Source organism: Ptychodera flava, chromosome 8, assembly GCF_041260155.1.
Source record: "Ptychodera flava strain L36383 chromosome 8, AS_Pfla_20210202, whole genome shotgun sequence".
Classification (NCBI taxonomy): domain Eukaryota; kingdom Metazoa; phylum Hemichordata; class Enteropneusta; family Ptychoderidae; genus Ptychodera; species Ptychodera flava.
Window position 1 is genome coordinate 26,997,486 of NC_091935.1, and position 20,032 is coordinate 27,017,517.

Sequence of the window (20,032 nt, forward strand, 5' to 3'; positions counted from 1 at the left end):
AAACTGTATCAGTGCACTGACAATGCTGTGTCTGTCATTAGCTCACAGCGAGTAGTTTTCAAGTGTCATTGCCGAGCTTGGCAAAACACATTACTGCTTTTTGAAGTTTCCTAATATCCCATACACTGACTCCACTGAAATGCCCACGGAAACAATTTGTATATGTTGAAGGAGTCAGATGTATATCACAGGCAAATATTTCAGTTTAAGCCGATGCCGGAGAGCTTTACTTGAAAGTGACCAGAGAACTTTTCTGATCTGCTGAAGATCACTCTCCCCAGTGGGGCTACTGCCTGGAGAGCCCTCAAGTGAAATGCAGCGTTTTCTCCAGATTCCTCACACACAGGGGAATACACCCTCTCCTTGAAAATTGGGAAGGGGGTAATTTTGTTCTGATCGAGATCGACCATAATAATTATGTAAATTCAACCCGTACAAATTCAGGTTTTGCAAGATAAAATTATGATCATTGTGTAGATCACATATGTACTTAAAGACAACCTGGAGTTTCTTGCTCTTTTCCATTGAGTTCTGTTTATTACCTGTGGAAGCCTACGAAAATTATTCACAATCGTACTATGGATTGCAACAATCTATACTATATATATATCAGGGGGGGGGGAATGGCAAGTGTTTGTAATTATTCTACAGGGGAGTTTGATTAGATTTTACCAAATTGTACATTCTGGAGAAAACACTGAATATATGTAAACTTGTGTACAGAAAGACCATATACAAGTTCAAGGCATGAGTATTTACCTTTCGCTGTGTGCTTAGCAAACGCAGAGGACTGACAGAGCCATCACTCCAGTCACATTGACCTACGGGGAAGAATGTAAAGAGCGCCCTCCTGTGACAGGATCTACCATTCAACAAAGACACTAGACCTCCTACATTGAGAGTACCCTTTGTTTTTATTGCTGTATACCAGGGTAGAAGGACTAAAAAATTACACTCAAAACCGACTGCACAATTATCTTAATGCCATACATCAAAATCTCAAGTGAAATATTGTTAATATGTCCTCTTGTTGCCAAAACTGAAGGAAACTCAAGCAGATGTCAGATTTACATGATTACTGGCGATATACCTACTGTCCACTTGTTTCCTTGTCTTCACACTATTACAGTTGGATCAAATGTTTACCAGTACTGTTCTATAACTACTACTACTGCCCATAATATGCAATCTACATACCTTTTTCACTGCATCTGACAAAAGTACATGTTTATGCCAGGGTCACAGGTTAATGCTCACTTCAAATTTGCATAAATATGAAATTTAGTCTTTGATGTCTCAAGAATCAGCTTTCATTAAGGAATGTATCTTTTGATAAAAAATAAACTTGAGATAAATATTTCAAAAGTAGGTTTGTAAAAAAAATCCTTTCAAGTATGATAAGGATGGAGTATGTAACTTGAGGTTGAAATGATACTATAAGTTGTATAAAAGTGACGTACAAGGTTCTGTCCAGATGTATATCAATCTAAAGCAAAAACTACAAGTTTTTGATCATTCACAAAAACCTAACAAACACATACTACTTCAGAATCAAGGCAAGACAACCTGACTTTCCAAAAATTCAACGCATTGTTCACAGTGCTGATAAAACTTTCGGTAGTTTTTATGAAGGATGCAGGGCGGTGGGGTTCTACTTCTGTTTTGAGAAGAATTCTTTACTCTTCTTCACGTCTGGCTTGATGGTGTCGCTGCCGGGCTTCCAACCGGCTGGGCACACTGAAAATGTAAAATGCAACCAAAAATAGTTCAAAACTGATACATTCCATTTTCTGAGAGGGAAGATCCCTCATTTTGACTGATGTGTACCATATGTTTGATACAAAGAAAGCAGATGTTTTTCTGTGTTATTTTGGGTTTTTGACACAGTACTGTTACCATACCTGATTTAGAATAATGCAATTTTTTTTATTATGAGCTCTTATGCCTGGATAAAATGTAAAAAGGCATTCCTATCTCACCTAATAAAAAGAAAACTCTCAAAGCAGTCCCCCATCAGTTTTTATCAGCATATTTCCAACACGTTCAAGCATCTCCATTTTAGACAATCTCTACTAAATTAACATGACACTTGAGGTTGTGTGTGATGTTTAATAAGAAATTGCATGTAAAAGAAACAGGGACTGCTACAGTTTAGCAAGCAGCCTGATGGCAAAATAGGTTGCAAAACAGCAAGTCAGTGAGACTGCCAGTAATTTAGCAATTGATGTGTTTGACAATACAGTTGCTGAGGTCTGTCTGTTACACCTATTTATGAAATGGTTGCCATGGCACAGAGAACCCTCTTGCACACTCTATATAAGAATACTCTGTTGAGTTTGTGAAAGGGGAAACACACAGACAAACAGACTTATGAGGACGCAGACACCCACTAAACATAGCCAATGGAAATGAGAGCTGAATACCAACAGGACAAAAAATGCTAGACAGAAAGCATATAAAACAGAGAACAGATATAGACAGCATATTGGAAGAGCAAGGTAGTTTTTGGAATGCCTCTTGAACACACCACTAAAAAACTGAAATCCTACCTTCACCATGCTTGTCTGTAAACTGGAATGCCTGGACCAGTCGTAGCGTCTCATCAACTGAGCGACCAACTGGTAGGTCATTGATTGTGATTTGACGGAGGATGCCTTTGTCATCAATGATGAACAAACCACTGCAAGGAAAGAAATTCAAAGTGAAATTTGAGTATCTAGTTCTGTCTGTTGCTTCTCTGCTAGGTGACTGGATACCCTATGTTGTGAGTTTCAATCTGATTGGAAACACCATATTAATAGATTTGGCTTGTGTATGTCAGCATCAAAAGTTAAACTTCTAAAGCTTTTCCAAAACGACGCACCCCCCCCCCTCCCCCCAATTCAAGCACTAAACTAAACATGGGTTTTGCACCATTGGTCTACATATTGCCTTGTTCAAAACAGCTCAATATTTGAGAAGCACGTTTTGAACAACTGAATTCACAATATGTGACAGACCAATCAAATGATCATCATCTGATGTTCTATGAATTGAGAAATGACAAGAATATATTCTAATTCAGAATCAATATTGTGACGGGTCCACATATATGGTTCAATGCTCTATTTTTGCAATGAGACTATTCAAAGAAAAATCTTTGTTTGCCGTCATTGGATTTTTTGAGAAACCTACCAGCCAGCCAGGGAAAAAAATAAACATAGATAAAAACCACAAGTGTATTAACACAAGCTCAATTTTAATTTGGTTTCCTTTGGAAAAATAATATTTTTTTTGTAATAGTGTTAACTTTGAGTTTGTTTTCTTAATTTTCTCCGAAAATCTACCAGCACGTGGACGGCAAACAAAAGAATTTTATTTATAGCACCTAAGATGAATTTTAAGAGATGCAATATAGATGTTTTATAATGTCAAGTACTGTGGAATCACATAATTCAATTTTGGTGATTTTTCATAGGTGCTGCAAGACTCAAAGTTGGTATGATGTGAAACTTGTCACTACAAGCTGGAAAAATGTGTCTCAGATTTGTCTACATGAGGGTACTTCAAGTGATTTTCATGACAAAATATTTTATTTTGAAATACAGCAAACCTTAGTCAGAGTTCTATATCAATCAAATATGTAAATTATAGATTAAAAAAATCATAGACTCTCTCTTTCAATGAATATTGTCACGTATGTTTGCAGAGCAAATGATTTTTTAAGATATCACAGTAAATAGAAGTAAACATTGATTTTGTGAGGGATTTTATACTTATTGTTATTACATTCTCTGTGTTCTGTTTGGATGGGCTTCTTTCTTGTCTGGAAATGTTAAACTTCACTACAAACATTATATTGCCTGGTACATCAATTATCAGTAGTTTGAGTGATCCTGTCATATTTATTCTGATCATCAATGTGTTGAGACAGGCATTGGAACATGTTGTGACAACATAACGATTGGGTTATACCATGCAACTTTGTATACTGCTGGAAATATTTTGGTATTTCACAAATATTGATTGTGAGGAAACAACAGCAAAAGATGAGAATTTCAGCCGACTAGGACTGGGGCTGACTAGGGGCAGGGGCTGACTAGGGCTGACTGGGGCTGACTGGGAGCAGGGGGCTGACTAGGAGCAGGGGCTGACTAGAAGCAGGGACTGACAAACACCTGACTGGGACCAGGGGCTGACTGGGAGCAGAGCTTACCGGAAAGAAACTCCCTCTTCTTCAAGCAGAACGCCATAATCTTTTGAAATTTGCTTTGTGAGGTCTGACAAGAGTGGAATATTCATCTCACCAAGGCCACCTTTGTTGCGAGGTGTATTTGTCCTGGAGAAAAAGCAAAGAGTTCGATGTTTTTAAGACAAAACTTATTCATCTGCTTCAAAGTAACAAAACATGGAGTACATAGTTGTTATACATCTTGACATTTACATACATATATTCACCTGACATGAAATTCTACTTTGCTTTGTTCATGTGGCCAAGGTTTTTTTCAGAATTCAACGCAACTGAAGAATAGTAAATCTGAATATCTACAATGTTAGCTGTGAAAATATTGCAACTTAACTATGCAACCAAAGGATACTGTATATTTTTCCTCTCTTCCAGGTATAATGATATCTTATCGTCACTGTTGTGGTCCCAATCAAAAAATATTCTGTTCACTGAAGACTGTTGATATATTATATTTACAGACAGAATTTAATTAAAATGAGTGCAATTACATGCTATAAATATTCATTTATAAAACCACATCAAATGCTTGGATCAAAAGATTTGACTTGAAGACAGAAATGACAGATCTCATTGTTCTGGCAGTAGAGGCTGGTATAGCGCCACCACTCGGTGAGAAGCCGGTCTTCAGACTTCTCGGAGTTCAGTCTCTTTATACTTCTAGGACTCTTCCACGCCATTACATTCAATCAAGGCAATGGAGGGTCAATTTGAAACAGGTATTACTTAACGTGAAGGACTGCACAAAGAAATGTTAAAATAATCAACACAAACACAAACCAGCTGGTAAATAAATAAATATAGTAACTTACCACGCCAAGTGACTGAAATGAGAATCCACAGAACAGGCAATTACTTCGCAGTTAATGGCACGGAATCTGTCAGCAGCATCACTGAAAGCTATGATTTCTGTCGGACACACAAATGTGCTGAAAGATAAATATGAGGAGAGAATGATCAATGACTGGAAAGACAAGTATGACGCAATATTTCTACCTAAAAAGGACAAATTTACCTCTCTAAAATGTGTATTCAGTACATGTTCGTCAAATTTGAGAGACTATGCGTGAGAGAACAACAGTGAGATTATGGATGTTCATTTTTTGAATATCAAAATTACATATTGTCATTAGCAGCTGTTTTGAACTTCAGTAAATCTCTTTTTTGGAGATGACAGGGGGTCAAATGAGACTTTCGAAAAATTCAACTTGGTGAGGAAAGATTCACTGTGAGAATATCTCTTTGCAACATAACAGCTTGACAGACAAGTGACCTTGAGCATGGCTTCTGAAGTACAACTTATCTGCGGATTTTACGTTTAGATTTCTGTGGGATCTGAAGCGTAATCAGAGCTGTACTTCAAATGTAACCAGATCTCCTTAGGGGAAAACCATTTGATTTTGGGGGGGGGGGTATGGAGGAAATGGGTATGGGAGCAAATTTTTTTTTCCTGTCACAGTGACAGCAATTTTTTTTTTCTACTGTCAGAGCTGCGTCAATTTTTTTTTTTCAAATGGAGTAGCAATGCAAATTTTTTTTTTCTTTGTAATCAAGTTTGTGATGTGTTGTCATTATTTATGGCCTGAAACTCAGAAATTTCAAGTGACACCCCCCCGGTCAACCATGATGAATTTGAGTAACTCCCCTCTCTAACTCTGAAATTTTGACTGATCCCCCCCCCCACTCAGAAAAGTTAAATACAAATACATGTATTTGTAAAATTTACAAAATACAGCAACAGTAAAGACCTTTGAAATCCTGATGTACTCTGCTAGACTATCATCAGTTATCTCATGATGGTTCAAAAAAGGTGAACCCATCAAAATGAAATTGCAAGTCACAATAAAATAAAGATATAAAAGCTCACGCAGTATCTAACCATATAATATATTGTTTAATTTGGATGGGTATTATGACTGGGTTTTCACTAGGATATCTGACCGGGCAGAATTTGAAAGTACAGGGGGGGGAAACACACGAGAGGCTAGGGGGAAAGTGTGACAGGGGCTTTCCCCTATCTTGTATGGAAATTTTTAAGATGTTGATGTGTGCAATGGTGCAGTCTGGTGCAATCTTAGACCTGTTTTTTAATATTTTTTACTACGTGAAACTGTTAGAACACCCCAAGGGGGAGAGCATTGGAAATTTTGGCAAATTGATGTGTTTAATGGTGCAATCTGAGAGGAGTTTCAGGTTATTTTGCACTCGGTAAAACTGTTTGAAAATGACATTGAACACTGCAATATTTTTTTACATTTTATGCATGATCAGTGTTTGTGTCACAATATTCAACAACCAAACAATGACAATACAATTTGTGAAAAACAGTTCTGTTTGCCAGAGACTGAAGATAAATAAATATACAGGAACGGAAAATCTGTGACCTTGTGTCATTTCTCCAGCTGCCAGCTTCTAATGAAAAGCATGAATATGGTATGTTTAACTGTCAAAATGGTCATTGAACTGAGGTAAATGAAAATATGTTTCTGTGATAATAAAGGATGAATTAACAACAGTTCAGTTTTGTCCTAGATCCTGTGAAAATTTTGAGAAATTGATGTGCGCCACGGTGCAGTATACCGGTAGTGCAATCCGATAGGTATTTTAAATTTGTCTTTTACCAGTAAAACTGTTAGAAGACCCAAGGGGGGAGAGCACGAGAGGGGGTGCCCCCCTCTCGCATTGAAAATTTTGAGAAATGGATGTGTACAATGGTGCAATCTGAGATGTGTTTCAATTTATTTCGCCAAAAAAAATTGAGTAACCCCACCCCCTTCTTCCCGTCCACATTTTGAGTAACGCCCCCCTGAAGTTTTCAATTTTTTTAGTGACCCCCTCCCTTGTATTTCATTATATTTGTTGTTCCTCAATTTTTCATTGTCAACTTGTACATCTTCCTAATATATTTATATTGAGAGAATAATATATTGATTTTAACACTAGTTTATTGACTCCTGTCTTGTGTTTTAAAATTTTCACAATTTACAGAAGTCAAAAAGTCCCCTTTAGATAGTGCCTATGCCACTGAGATATTGCAACAGAAATCCTGAAATATGATTTCTTGGGTCAGAAAAGGGAAGGAAAACATTGAGTGTACTGAGGTGTAAAGTAGACCTATGTAGTGCATGCTTATATCATAAGTGCTGGGAAAAAAACAAGAATTGCTTGTGGTAAAAACATTTGCGCCGCCTATGGCGGCGCGCCAGCAAAGAATACATGAGAATGGGGTTTCCAAATTTTGCTAATTTCTGGTGCATTGTGACAATTTTTTTAGTCACTTCTGTCTGTTATGACAATTTTTTTTTCTCAGGCCATGACAGGATCAATTTTTTTTTTCTTCTATCTCACCTGGCGACAATTTTTTTTTCTCAAAATCCTCCATACCACCCCCCCCCCCAGAAATCAAATGGTGTTCCCCTTATGCGGGTACACCACTTCAACGCTGTCCCACTCTGAGAACACGGCCTGTGTCAGTGGGTTGGAGCACTTGCAATCTGGCGTGACCTGGATACCACTTAAAAAGCCATCACTCGAATTACATGAATGACAAGTATAATTGACTCAAAGCCACATTGAGATCTTCCACCAAGCTACAAGGCTTATGATAAACTCCAGCTGATGCACTCAAAAGAAGGGATTTGCCATACTGCATCTCTGACTTTGCAGTGCATGATGGGTTACACAAGTTCCCATGGTTACAAACACCATTAAGAATGAAGTATAGATAGATGAATTGTCTTCCTGACCAGTTGCTATGCCAACATACACAGGATGGTAAATCCTCTTTAGGAAACCTTTTTTCTGCCCATCACTACAAATTGCAGACTTATTTCTGAGATTACAATTTACAATTTACAATTTTTCTCCCATTATCATCTTTCTCAAATTTCTAACCTTTCCCTTTACTGTACAATTGTATCTTGCATGTTGGCAATTGTAAACCGTTCTTCTTCACAGCATGCATTTATGGCAGCTTTTGGGTGAACACTCGTCGTGGGACCAGTGAGCAAATCATGACTCAAATTGTACAAGTTGATTAGCATGACAACAAAAGATGCTATGATGGCAGGAAGGCGATAACGCCATGGAAAATACCCCAATGAAGAACCTAAAGATGGATGCAAATCCATGAGAGATTGCATCAAAACCATATATTTATCTTTTAATATTACCGTGATAGTAAAATAATTCTAAAGGGTAACTTCATATTATCATGTCCCTCAAACCCAATAAAGTCAGGTATAAAAATATGCAAATGGCATTATTAGTCCTCACTGTAATGTTAATCATTATCCTCTATCAAACTAATATCCCTTCTGGGATCTTGATTATATTGTATTAACCAATGTCAGTATCTGTGTTCGGGCAAATGCACTCCCCCAACTCTAACTGAAAGTTTCATATCGAGGTGATGTGCTGGTAAACCCAGTCTCAATTTTGTAGTTTATTTGGGGATGGGATATAAAAAATTTTGAAATGATTGTGTGTGAGGCTTGTTTATTCCACTTTTCTTGTGTCTACCGGCTTTGCAGTGAAAGAAAGAAATTAAAGGTATACTGTCACCTGTTCCAATTTTGCAACAGTTACCATGGAAAGAGAAAATCTAACCAATCACAGATTTTAAGCGGGTGGCCGCTTTTTAAAAACAGCGCCTTCACATGAGCATCTTGAATACCAAGGAACGCTCCTTTGACTATATATGGGCATATTTAGATTACAGGTGACTGTATACCTTTAAGGCACATGTATTATGTTGACGTCAAAGGACTCGCTTCATCAACGGAGCTCTGGGCAAACCAGGCCAGATTTTTCAGTGGTAAAAACGTAATATATAGTCACGAACATATGACTATGTTACCATAAATACATTTGGCAACGTTGCATGTATGTACATCTACAGCATGTACCTCAGTACTTAACAAAATGCCTGTGTTATTTGTAAGATATATTTAAATAATAACACATGAGAGCGAGGGCAATATCACGATTTATTGCCTGCCCAAGGGATGGTGGTCATGATCGAAATATTGATGATGCCCGAGCCGTAGGCGAGGGCATCATCAATATTTCGATCATGACCACCAGCCCGAGGGCAGGCAAAAAATCGTGATATTGCTCTAGCTCTCATGTGTTATTATTTTTATTACACCGAACAAGCAAACATGCAAAGAAGCAAAAAAACAAAGACTTCTTCGAGTACAGTTCGCCTTCTGAGTCCGGACCTCAGCGTAAAATGTTGTCAGTGCCGAGTCTAGGGTTGCCTCTAAAGTTTGCCGATCTCCTCGGTGGCGTATCCAAATTTGTTGCTTGCATAGTCGCTGAAACAGAATTGCATTCATTGTTCCATTTTCGTTTGTTTGCTGTTTACTTGCATCAAATATCGTCTAACTGTGCCCGGTGACAGCTCTGCATGACTTTTCGCAGCCATAAGTTGCCGACTGCAAAGTTCAACATTGCGAACGACAATTTGTTTGCGCAGAAAGGAAGCGCAGGTAACTAAAATGACGCATCATGTAATATCAAATGCAGAGGGCATCATCAAGTTCGCAGAGGGCATCATCACATTCGCAGAGGGCATCATCACGTTCTTTACATGTCACGTGAGTCGTGTTTAACCAATGGCAGTGCACGCAGAATGAGTGAGGTGTAATATTGATTTTTATCGACTGTATTTCATTGAAGTGTCTTTAACAAAAACATTTTAGAGATTTCAAAATGTGAAAAATAGCACAATGTGAAGAAAAAACCTTTCATAAGCTTGGAAAAGCTATTGCATAATACAAATATTCAAAAGTGGAATTTTCTTGCAGTATTCCCGCTGATGCATAGACGATATATTATAGTCTGAGAGAGTGAATTGGTACATTTACAAAACAGGTTAGGTACACAGTGTTCAAACGTGATCATGGGAGGCTGATACAGCTGTTGTACCGCCATCAGTAAGGTTGTGAGAAAGTACACAGTGTTTGGATTGAATGTGTACTAATACCCAGTATTTCTGATAGCAATATCATCTGTACTCCGTAATAGTACATTGCTTCTATCAGACCATACTTTCTGTGTTATTGTCATCAGGGTACTGTAAAATATGGATCTCACCTCGACGACATGCGGTGTACCGTATGGGATACATGCCTTTCGGCAGTCCTATCAGCATTTCAACACTCTGTCATTCGACACAACATTAAATTTACAAATGCCTCTGAAGGAACATAGAAACCGTACCTGTACTAGCTTGACTTGGCAACTTTCGTCTGACAATAATATCAAAATCAGTCAAATAGTTTGTCATAACGGTCTATCATAACAACATAATCAGCATAAGTGAAGGTTAACTTCACTATACATGTAAAATATCATGTGCTTTCTATCGATCACATACACACTGACATTTCTATCCATCATAAATATACTTTGGCTTTTATCCATCATATGCATCTTGTAGTTTCAATCAATCAAACAAATATTGCGTTTTCAAACGAACAAGATGACAATCTTGTTTAAACCATATTGCATAGATTTTACATTGAGTATCACTACACCATTGTGCAATTGAGGATTCTATACATTTTTCTAAACCTCAGATACCAACAGTGATGCAAATCTGGTCTACAGTCTTGTCTTTGTTAATGACATTTCTACAAATTTTCCCTTTCATTCAAATTCCCCCCCACCCCCAATCGTGTTGAGTTTTAATCTTCTGGAGGGATAAAAAGGGATTACAAAATAGTTGGTGATGAAACCTTTTCTTATTATATTAAGGTAGAACACGTCTCAGGGACAGATACTTAGACTCTCAAACTTTTACAATTCTATTCTGCTATACCATTTGTGGGGTTCATTTTAAAGCTCTTGGTATAAAAAAACTTTTCACTGGCTTAGTTTTTCAAAATTTGAAAATTTTTATTTTTCTCAATAGAGTTAACAAACGGAGGGCAGCCATTTTGAATTTTAAATATCTGTAAATCTTGGGTTATTTGTTTCACTAGTGCCAAAATTTGCACTGTGACCCCTGATTTTTATTATTGACTTTGAAAGAGAATGGCTAAAAGATTTCTTATGGACAGTTTGAGCAAAAGTTGAAGTCTATCACTTTTGAGGCCCATGCTACCTTAAATACACCCTTTCACCCAAGGTCACTCCTTATAGAAGTCTGCTCTAAGCAAAACAGACAGTTGGCTAACAGCAAATGGTCGTGATAAAACGGTTTTACATGTATGATACCCAACCACTTTTCAATGAACATTATGTACCTTAGTAGAGACGACAGGGCAGACACGGTTTTTAGCTGTATTCTTTCCAGAATTCCCCCTTCAACAAATATCTACATTTTCACACAAATTATCATTCCTTATCTACTCTTCTTTTATTTCACTACACTAGTAATTTTCAGAAAAACCTAATCATTGAAAGTCTCTTGGGGATAAAATCACTGACAACATAAAATACCACACATACATGTTCAAACAAGTTAGACTTGTACTCATGGACACTCAGGGGTTTTTTTTAGCATCTATGAATCAATTATCAAAAAGGTAGAACAGGTCTTCTTTATGTTGTACCAACTAAGCATTTCATCATAGCAGAAAAGTCCATGATCAGCAAAATTGTAAAAACTAGAACAAAAATATCTATGTCATCATCCAAAAGGGGTATAAAAAGGAAAAAGGATAACACAGAAATATGTCTTTAGTTAAAATTAATCAAAACATATGTCACTTTGTCAGAGGTCCAGATATTTATATCATGCTTGCTGGTGGTCAAACAGTGTGATTTCTATCGTGTGGGTTTATCTGAAGAATTATTTTTAACTTGTCAATATCTTTTGCAACTTGATAAACATAGAACCCATTATACGATTAAAACTGCTTCAATGTATCAGGAAGCTGAGATGGAAGCTGCATTGTTTTCCAGCTGACAATAGTGATGTAAATGCATTACAGAGATCAATGATGATTTATTTGATAGAGACATTGTACGACATGTCTTTTTCCTGCCACCTTTGTTGCCTGCTGAATAGATCTGGTCTCAGCCAGACAGGTAATGAGGTAAACAGAGCTTGCTATTTGCCTGATTATGATGTAATTTATCATTTTCAGGCGATGATTCCCGCATGGATTAATTTTTATTGCCTGCGATATCCTCCTCATTTTTGTCCTCATTCACTGATCTCGCTCTGTCTGACGATCATATTTCCCAACACATGCAAAAAATAGGGCCAATGAATCTATTAGTCAATTGTAAAAACGGTTATTCATGCAAAAGATACATTATTATTAAGATTTGATATTATATAATTTACGGCTTTAGAGACCCAAGAACACCATCCAGCCTCATGCTGCTAAAAATTTGAACTTTTCATAGAAATTTGAAATTTGCATTTTGGACGGAAAGGGAAAATTTGCATGTGGGTAAATCTAAAACCATAAAGCAATGATCACACATGTGTTCATACATACCCATTTCATGACAGTGCATGTAAATTACATTATGCCATGCTGAAGTATGTTTTCTAAACCGACCAATATATTGACAGCCAATTACCACAAGGTTATGAAATTCTGTGATTGATTTCTTGTGGAACTCAGACTGCACCATGAGTCAACACTGGCATCACAGCTGACGGCCTCTTATACAAATTTACCATATCTTCTTGTAGGTTTTCTAGACAAAGATTGAGGGTCTAGCAGTAATTTGAGGTTTCCAAAGCCCAAATATAATGGCTTGATTTTAAACTATTCATCCCTGGGACCTGATTAGTTTGCTGATTGGGCACCACTAGTTTTATATGATAATGAAGATATCCAATAAAAAGCTGTACACAGGACTACCAAACTAGGCTGGACGACCACTAAACAAACTTTCAGAACTTTCTCCAGCCTCAATCTATGAAAACATAGGGCCAAAGTCCCTGAAGCTACTACAGACATGGATACAAAATTAAGTATTTCCTGACTGTATGAAATTATCTCACTAAGGTCATCCTAGGGACCTGTAAACCAAACATTAAAGCTGTCTGACCAGCGGTTTTGAAAAAACAAGCGACTCAACAGTTGACAGAGCTCTGCTGTGTTATGTAGAGAATAATCTTTTGTGACTCATGTATTGATGAAGAAGGTGAATATCTTTGATAGCTCATTTCAGGATGGCCTGACCAAAAATGGAAAAAAAAATTCCGTAAAAAAGTTGGGTTATCCCTAGGGACCTGTATACCAAATAACATTGTAAGTTCTGTTGAATAAGTTGAGACTGTACGTACTCAGAGAAAGCACACTGAAGAGACAAATTTTTGAAACTTAAGAAGTTCAAGGTCATCAAAAGCATCATGTAACACTTTCATTGCACTGTTTACACAGATTGCATAATTGCTATAAATAGCACATGAGGAATCTTACAGCCCAGCTTTACCATAAAAACCCTATCACTTTGACCACTCTTTTAATTGACCACTCCATTTTTTTCCTCAAAAAGTAATTTTATTTTATCCTTACCAAGTCAACCATAACACATAAATGGAAATTAGAACTTACTCTATCTCTATTTATTTGACCACCCTATCATTACAAACTATTTTGAGCAATTTCTTTTAGATAACATGATATAGGGCACAATAAATGACGGTTCAGAATATGTCAAAGTTGGGATTCAGGAAAGTTGCCTTTACATGTTTTAATCCTCCAAGATGGTAAGCATTTCACTATGAACTGTCAAAAAAAGTTGAACTTTCTGATAATTCTACACTAAAATTATTTTTGCTTTGATGATTTCCTGATTAATTCAATTATTTAAAATCATATTAATTATTTTTTTCTGGGTGAATTGATAGGGTTTATACAGTACAAGAATTACATACAATGTAAGTCAAATTTTGACCAAAAATGACAAAAAAATTCCTTAAAAATACAGATTTGCATATTTCATCACAATTTGAACAAATCTAAGTGGGGTTGTCCCTAGGGACCTGTATACCAAATAACAAAGCTGTCTGACCAGCGGTTATGAAGAAGATTTTTTACCAAAAACGCCTTTTTTGGCATTAATTTGCCTATTTTCAATGATATCAAAAAATTAAAAAAAAACAGTTTCTCAAAATCATATTTTTCATCTACACAACAAATATCAAATCAGAAGTACTGCGGTTCTCAAGATATTTGAGTGGACGGACGCCTCACAACGGACATACATACATACATACATACATACATACATCATACATACATACATACAGACTGACGACGGACGGATACCCATCCCAATAGCTTCTATAGACTATAGTCTATAGTAGCTAAAAAAAATATAATATTTTGCTGACCAGTGAAAATGAATTTTTTCTCACTCCTGAAGATTTGCCTTTACTTCATTTCTCACATCTACATTGTAGTTTTCATCACTCTTGTATTTCAACCCTCACTTCTCATTTACAATGTTTTTATGGCTTCAAGCTGCTGGAGAAAGCCATATCCCATCTTTCAAGGAGAGACAGTACCTCGGATCAGATGAAATCTAATAGCAGCAGCAAAATGTCATCAAACTCTCTGATTGCCTCTCCCACACCGCTCAGTGGGATCACGGCACAGAAAATACCCTATAGTACCTGATGTGTCTGCCCAAAAATAACCAATAACTGGGTTGTTTTCGATTAAATACACTAAATATCTTTTGGTTAAACCTCTGAATTCGTTTTTGCCACAATATTTGTTTCTTTCACATTCAAGTTGGCATTATTTGTACAACATACCAGAATGATTTATCACTGAGTTACTGCTACGATTACAGAATTAGTCGCATTCATATACTAACACTCGATACGTATAAATGAAACCGTATTATGCCTTCCAGCGGGATACGAACAGAGATTTTCTTACAAAAAGAAAAGAAAGTCAAGCTGCACACGACAGTGAAAGATCATGTTCTTACGAAACAGAATCTTTGTAGCAATTTAAAATGCCCGCAATACTTCCCTCATTACGACACTATATGAATAAAACACGATGGTAAAAACGCTGAGAGCTGTAAAAAAGCCTTTGCTGATTTAAAGCAAATGCAGTAAGCTGAAAGATTTGGTGCATGTTTACTTTATCATTCACTGCACTCAACATCAGATGCCAGGTTTGAAACTTTTCCTTTCCATGATAAGCATCACCTGCTGCATATAAACATCCTCAGTAAATCGACATTTCGTTTTCACTTCGAAACATGGCCACATCCTAGACTACTGTGTTTTCAATGTAGATGCATATTATTTTGGCAAACGAGTGACTTCCTTTTGGCACGCCCAGTAGTAGATGCTACCATGGGCAGATGTTACCATGGAGACTAACATATTCATATGCAAATCTCTCTTACAGTGGGTTGACACACTGGTACTGAAAGTATTTTTATCTGGTAAAAATTTACTTGATTAAATTTTTGCGTATTTCTTGTCATCCTGTTCTCTCGACCGACTCATTCAAGGATGTCCTTTCTAGCAGTAAACATGGATATTATGCTTTGAAACTTTCCCCGACAACTCTTTGGAGTCTTTGTTTGCAGCTCTCTGGGCCTATCTACGAAATGCTTGATACAACAAAACAGTTATCACAATAATTCCTCTGCAGATATTGGATCTGAGAGCAGTATGGTTCATTTTCCAATCTCTGATAAATTAATCGCAAGGTGAGACCAATCCTATCTACATATACTCTATTTGCAAAAGTCTACAGGCAATTTCTTATCAAAAGTACAGGATTAAAAATGCAAGCATAATTGCCTTTCCAACGTATATGTTACCTTCAAATCGATGATCGGGCTACTATTTCTTTCATCCTGCAGAATGTCTGAATGACTATAAGAAGGAAACTGCTTGTAAATGAGTTGTACACACCGACTAATCTTTTTTTGAGATGTCACAAAGTAAAATTTGAATCGGTCACCAGATTTAATCAGTACTGAACTAGTCACTCATATCAAAACACTTTGAAAACTGTCTGAGCGACTCAGTCGCAGGTCAACAAGACACATTTGTCGAACTGATAAACAGATGTAAGACATCAGGATATACTGTTTTCAGTTGGTTATGGCTGGTGGGTTAATGCAGCAGAATGTAATGCCATAATACATATGAGCTCATCTTTGCACCAAAATATTGTTTGCTTCTGTCTTTTATAATGGTCTTTGGATTAGCATTGCCATGACGACAACTTCCCTGCTCTACAATCTCAAAATATATTTATGAAATGATAGGAACAAAATTTCTGAATATACTTACAAGTCCAATGGATAGAAGAAGAACACAAGATATTTCCCTGTGGAGACAAAGGATAACAAAGTTTAAAATGCGGGAAAGGGAAAAACTGATCTACCAGTACTGGCAGATCTATAGTAGAATGAAATGAAAATATATTCACCATCAGGTCAGCATTTGGCTACATTTTGCCTTTTCCCTCATTTGAATAGCAGAGACCATAAACATAGCTGTGTTACTAATCCACATGGAGCAATTGCTGATTAGGATTACCAGGACAGTGTACAACCATATGGTTGAATACATTATTAGAATGACGACATGTTCTTTTTCTGATAAAAAATCCTGAAAAATATTTCAAACCGCAGAGTTTTGTCTTCCAACTACCATACTAATAGTGGAGGCTGATTTCATTTTGCTTGATGAATTAAAATATTGAATGATGACAGCACATATGACAGACTTTCCTTTAGACTTGGAATGGCAAATGTTGGAATGCTTTGAAAGGTCATCAAACTATTTGAGAACACCATGAGAAAATTACAATTTACAGGTAGGAAGCATCATGGGAACAGATATTCTGACCCCTAATCTACTGGTTCTGGTCTATCAGTAGGGGGCTCATTTTAAAGCCTTGCAGTAAGTAAGATTTTAACTATCTTATTTTTGTGATAATCAAAAATATAATTGGTTCCCCATAGAGTTATTAAGGACAGGGATGGCGGCCATTTTGGATTTCAAGTCTCAAGAAATTTGGGTAATTTGTTTCTCTAGTACTAAATTTTGCATGGCGACACCTGATTTTTATCCTTGATTTCACAAGGGAATGATCCTCAAGATTTCCCAAGGCAAGTTTGAGCAACATTTCAAGTCTTTCAATGTCAAAGCACATATTATCTTTAGGTAATTTTCTTGGATGCCTATGTCCCAGAAACTGCCTGAGCAAATTGAGAAGGGTGTTTATAACAGATATCGCATGCATTTGCTTCTTGTTTTGAAATCATGAGATAGTACAGAGGTTTGGGGCATCTTTATCCCTTTTCCTGCCAAGTCCATATTTCACCACCAGGTCAAGATGGTTAAAATTAATGAAACACAATGTATTCCATATGATGTATTTAACATAATACTGTACATTTGAAGGCTGTTGAAAACATAATACTGTAAAGTTGACGTTTTTGGGACAAAAGATGCTACAACATACCAAAGCCAAGTGGGTGAAAATACATCATGTTTTGGCTCAATACCGCTTTTTACTGACTTGGCTGATGGGGAAGTGATACAGTTATTACTGTCTGGCAGGACAAGGGATATTTCTTTAAATTCTCACTATCCAAAACACTTTGTAAGGAAAAAGTACATACACATACATCTAAACAAATAGCGAAAGTAAACCACCAAAATGCTTACCCTAACCAAACTCCCCTGACGTTAGTCTCAGAGTTTGGAAAAGTAAAATCCCACTGGGACTTCATAGCTTTTAAAATACCAGCCCTTGCGGTTTTTATTCTTGATTAATATCAGAACACAAGTGACGTAACAGAACAAATCACTTTGAAGGAAACTCGATCACTTTGTAAAGGATCAACCACACAATAATGTTCTTTTATCAATTTTTTTTAACAATCCTGAACCTTCTTACACTACGTGCAGCAGGGTCGGTCAAGGACCATTATTTGGAAAAATGCCTGTCAGAAATACAGGGTGGGTTGGAAAAATTAAAAGTGTACCAGCTGTGAAACGTCTTTTATTATCATCCATAAATGTGTCCTGTACATCGAAAAACAGCAAGAACCTGACAGTGACAAACGAGAGAGTTGCTTTGCTTGAATCCCTTTTAATGTACTGCACCAGTCTAAGCACGTAATCTTCTCTACTATATTACCCAAATTTATAACCTGCAGATAGTAATAATCATATCCAACAAAGCCAACTGGCTCTCTCTCCTGCAGTGAAGCCCTATCAATATTCACCACTTGCTGATATTTTTTCTCTGATAAAATTTTGAAGAAATCAAGCAAAATTGATGGGAACATATTGCCAAGATGTGTGCTTGCCTCCGAATACATGCATAATATACCGTAGTACAAAATTTTGCAAATTAAATTTTTTGTTACATGAAATCTATGTGAACAGTGATTCAAAGAAGACAATACTCACAGAAAACCTGTAACCATGATCATGGTCGCACGTTCATTGCTACATAGTGCACCACATGTACAACATTGGCTATTGCTGATAAAATTCAGACAAAAGTCTGTTTTCATGCATTGGTCTTCACTGCTGCAATATGTGGTTGGAGCCATTATTTTTGTAATTTAAATCAAATTAAAGCTTCTCTACTCCTGAACCTATACATGTATGGGTAAATTTTGCATTACCTTTGAAATCTGACAACTTGACATCGACGAATTCCCCAAATTTGTTGACGGCTTTACCGCTGAAGTTAGGTGCCGGTTTCTGTATCTGACATTTGCCTGCAGACATGATGGTGGTTGATGTCTTCAAAGGTACAAATCAAGCTGATAGGCAAAAAGAAACAAGACAAAATGAGAAATTACTGTTTGGCAAACACTACAGAAAATTTCCCAGGACATGATTGCCATCTCTCGCTACTATTTCTTGCCAGTTTCTGCTATATGTGAGACAAGGGTTATTCACCGTACTCCAAAAAATACATGATCTCAGGTCTTCTGGTCTAATATTCTGCTCTAGTCTAAAATCTAGCCAGTCAGTTCCTGGGTCTGCAAACTCTTCATGGTTTGCAGACCTAGAAAGTGACTAGAAAGACTCTGGACTGAATCTGCTGAACCCTGTGCGATGAATACATTTCCATGATGCATTTTCCAGCGTGCACTAGAAGTAATATCACTGTAGTATTTGCATAATGTGCTTGTGAATCCATGCTACAGTACACAGGCTTTCCAAGATCGGACCTATGTATCAGAATGATATCATGAAATGACTTTTTCACACAAGAAAAACACAATTTGTCAATTTTGTTCTTTCAAACAAGCATGTGGAGAAATCCAACGATTCAATATAACACACTCAAGTTGAATGCTTTCATCTCTGGAGATTCCTGAAATATGGAATTATTACTAGTTCAGTCTCCATCTTAGACACAATGCTTGCTCCTCTGGGAAAAATGTCAACAAAGACCATTGTATGGAACCCAGACTTGTGATCATTAGGATGAATTAGTCACTCCCAAGAAATGACTTCAACTGCAAAAATTACCACTGTGTTTTTTTTTAGGTTAACATCTGTTATTATACCTTATACAACTTTTGCACGACAACGTCAAATATACTGACGGTCTATTGACTAAAAGTACACAATAAAAAGCTTTGAACACAAAGTGATATGCATTTGACATTCAGAATGCTGTCAACGATAATGGAAGTTTTAAATTTTAAGCACAAAAAGATAGAATTTTATGTTTGCAGATACATAAATCTGAATCGTAAGTGGCGATGATAGATCACGTGAACTCTGCCCGAATTGAGATACAGTAAACAAAGAAGATTTCCACAGTTGCAAATATCATCACCAAAATTTGGTAAAAAATAAAATTTTGATAA

At 36.7% G+C, this 20,032-nt stretch overlaps 1 protein-coding gene across 3 annotated transcripts in view; it reads right to left on the reverse strand.

Annotated features, from left to right (window-relative positions):
• Positions 1-895: 895 nt before the first annotated feature.
• Positions 896-20,032, reverse strand: part of LOC139138920 (peroxiredoxin-like) — a 33,139-nt gene continuing 14,002 nt past the window's right edge. For all 3 annotated transcript variants that reach the window (XM_070707520.1, XM_070707523.1, XM_070707522.1), the window contains exons 2-7: positions 18,830-18,970; positions 16,473-16,509; positions 5,038-5,154; positions 4,196-4,318; positions 2,550-2,680; positions 896-1,737 (exon numbers count right to left, since the gene is read on the reverse strand). In XM_070707520.1, the coding sequence (XP_070563621.1) occupies positions 1,652-1,737; positions 2,550-2,680; positions 4,196-4,318; positions 5,038-5,154; positions 16,473-16,509; positions 18,830-18,935 (600 nt within the window). In that variant the 5' untranslated portion in view covers positions 18,936-18,970 and the 3' untranslated portion in view covers positions 896-1,651. The remainder of the gene's footprint in view (positions 1,738-2,549; positions 2,681-4,195; positions 4,319-5,037; positions 5,155-16,472; positions 16,510-18,829; positions 18,971-20,032) is intronic.